This window comes from Nanorana parkeri, unplaced genomic scaffold (assembly GCF_000935625.1).
Source record: "Nanorana parkeri isolate BGI_ZX_2015 unplaced genomic scaffold, ASM93562v1 scaffold1316, whole genome shotgun sequence".
Taxonomy (NCBI): domain Eukaryota; kingdom Metazoa; phylum Chordata; class Amphibia; order Anura; family Dicroglossidae; genus Nanorana; species Nanorana parkeri.
In genome coordinates this window covers 161154-164148 of record NW_017307584.1, presented here as the reverse complement: position 1 = coordinate 164148, position 2995 = coordinate 161154, and the positions used below count along the sequence as shown (strand labels likewise).

Below are 2995 nucleotides of genomic sequence, written 5' to 3'. Positions count from 1 at the left end.
CCCCCCCCCCCTTCTGGGACTTCTCTGGAAGCTTTTCTCCAGCCTCTGTGGGTCTTCTTTCCCCCCTCTGACTCTCATCTCTCTTCTGATGAAATGTGTGACCCTGAATTCTTTGCAAACTTGCATCTCCGCAGTTGATCTCCAGCCCGCAATCCGTCCTCCCCAATTTCCTCACCACCTGATCCTGTCATGGCGGCTTTCTTTACATGTGCGTGCTGCCGCCTGGGTGCTGCAGACCTTAGCTGTGCAATCTACTGATCGGTTGCTTGATTAATATCAAGTAGATGATCTGCATGTTGCGCAGCTAAGGTCTGCAGTGGCCAGCGAGGATGAAAGGTATGACGGGGGCGCGGCCTTCTAATATAATGCTTGAGAGAATGTTCCAGGCAGGGCGCTGTGACACTTGCATCAGCCTGCCGACTCCTCCCACCACAGACCAGAAGACCCCGCGGAGTCCCTGCACGGATGTTGGATGTGTGGAGGGATATTTGGGGGTCACTTACAGCTTTTTCTCTAGCTCCTCCCCTTTAGAATGACACCCCCCCTAATTTCTGTGACCAGGTTTGTCTTCTGTTCCCCCAGAGAGAATGACATCACGGCGGTGTTGGATCACACGTTCTGCGTGGAGCACAGCGCGTACGGTGAACTCATCCAACATGAGCTGAAGCCAAACGGCAAGAGCATGCCGGTGACCGAAGATACCAAAAAGGAATACGTCAGGTGGGTAAGCTCCCCGCTGTCCAGGTCATGTGGTGACATTGGTGCCCCGTCATTGGCCGGCAGAGATTAAACGTTCGGCTTGCTGTCCGATGTCTGTGCGATATAAAGTGAGCGTGACTGAGAGAACAAACGTCACATGACTGTGGCTGCAACCTTGATTGGCCAGAAACGTCTTCTGTGCCCCCCTGGGCCCTGACCTTGTGGCAAAGCTCCTATGGCTACGGCTCGGGCTCAGTGAGGCGCTTTCATTGGACGGGGAGATGGCAGGTGGGGCATGACTCGGGTCCTAGTAACCTTGTGCCCTTCCAGTAGCCAGTCAGTGCAATGTCGGCTCCGTGGGCGCTGATGGCGGGGCCGAGTGTCGCTTTGACGTAGGGACTAGTCTGGTCACATGACCCTCGGGCCCCCGATGGAAATGATTTGACGTCTCTGCGGTTTGTGGTTGCAGGTTGTACGTGAACTGGCGGTTCCTGCGCGGGATCGAGGCGCAGTTCCTGGCTCTGCAGAAAGGTTTTAATGAAGTTATCCCGCAACATCTGCTGAAGGCGTTCGATGAGAAGGAGCTGGAGGTGAGTCCGCGGCTCAGACCCGTCCCCCGCGTGACGCAAGCCTAGGGAAGGGGGGAGCTGGGACTTGTAGTTCTATGCAGCCTGATTTCATCTCCGCTTCTCCTTCCCAGCTGATCATTTGCGGCTTGGGGAAGATCGATGTGAACGATTGGAAGGCCAACACCCGGTTAAAGCACTGCACGGCCGACAGCAACATCGTCAAGTGGTTCTGGAAGGGGGTGGAGTCATTCGATGAGGAGAGGAGGGCGCGGCTGCTGCAGTTTGTCACCGGGTCGTCTCGTGTCCCTCTGCAAGGCTTCAAAGCATTACAAGGTAACCTGTGACCTCCCGGGGTCCACCCTCCCCCCAGGTGCCGGGGTCCACCCTCCCCCCAGGTGCCGTCCCTTCCCCCATAGCATACCCCAAGTGTCTGATTCTGTGTTACACCCCCCTTCCCCCATAGCATACCCCAAGTGTCTGATTCTGTGTTACACCCCCCTTCCCCCATAGCATACCCCAAGTGTCTGATTCTGTGTTACACCCCCCTTCCCCCATAGCATACCCCAAGTGTCTGATTCTGTGTTACACCCCCCTTCCCCCATAGCATACCCCAAGTGTCTGATTCTGTGTTACACCCCCCTTCCCCCATAGCATACCCCAAGTGTCTGATTCTGTGTTACACCCCCCTTCCCCCATAGCATACCCCAAGTGTCTGATTCTGTGTTACACCCCCCTTCCCCCATAGCATACCGCAAGTGTCTGAATCTGCCTCCCCTGTAGCATGCAATCTCCTCTGTGAGGATGTTTTGGGGTTCTCCTCCTCAGTAATATTTGTGTTCCCGCCTCTAGGTGCCGCCGGCCCGCGGCTCTTCACAATTCATCAGATTGACGCAAATACCAACAACCTCCCCAAGGCACATACATGGTGAGTGTCCTGTACGGGTCCGGCCTGCGCTGCCAGGGGCCCGTCACTCGTGTCTGCTGGGACTCATGGGGGGGATTATATAGGCCGTCCACCCTACAAGTGCCAGGAGGGGATGTTTCTGTACACGGCTCTATACAAAGAAGACGAGAGGAATGTCCAGATTCCTCCGTTACTCTTCTCTTCCCCGAGCGTCACCAACGTGCAATCTAAAAGTCATGACACTTGGAAGTGGGAGGAGCCAGGGAAGGGGGTTGTCCCACAGACTCCATAGCACTGGACTGCAGAATGGTAAAGATGGCGTCTGGTAGGCTGAGGCTTCCGTTGTTGCTCAGAAGTTCCATCGATAAACCAAACTCCATGCACCTTGGGTGGAGGGCAGATTGGTGAGGGGGAGTTGGGGTCACCAGTGAGGGCTGAGCTGGGACCCCTAATTGTAGGCGGCTCAATATGAAGGTGCTTGTTATCTCAGAAGCTGCTCCCCGCTGGATGCGTGTCCCGGGGGTTCAAACTCCGGCTGCGTTTTCTATCCAGCAGGGAGGGGGCATGGGGGGCCCCATGTAATGATAGCAGTTGGTGTGTACAGCCGGGGACATAGTTACTCGGATCTGACTGCCGGTGACACCAAGGGATTGGTAGTTACTCGGATCTGACTGCCGGTGACACCAAGGGATTGGTAGTTACTCGGATCTGACTGCCGGTGACACCAAGGGATTGGTAGTTACTCGGATCTGACTGCCGGTGACACCAAGGGATTGGTAGTTACTCGGATCTGACTGCCGGTGACACCAAGGGATTGGTAGTT

The 2995-nt window shown here is 55.7% G+C and overlaps 1 protein-coding gene across 1 annotated transcript in view; it reads left to right on the top strand.

Annotated features, from left to right (window-relative positions):
- The window catches only part of SMURF2 (SMAD specific E3 ubiquitin protein ligase 2), a 26508-nt gene that overhangs the window by 21452 nt on the left and 2061 nt on the right, over positions 1-2995 (top strand). The window contains exons 14-17 of the mRNA XM_018569270.1: positions 583-720; positions 1169-1289; positions 1400-1601; positions 2118-2199. Coding sequence (XP_018424772.1) covers positions 583-720; positions 1169-1289; positions 1400-1601; positions 2118-2197 — 541 coding nt within the window. The 3' untranslated portion in view covers positions 2198-2199. The remainder of the gene's footprint in view (positions 1-582; positions 721-1168; positions 1290-1399; positions 1602-2117; positions 2200-2995) is intronic.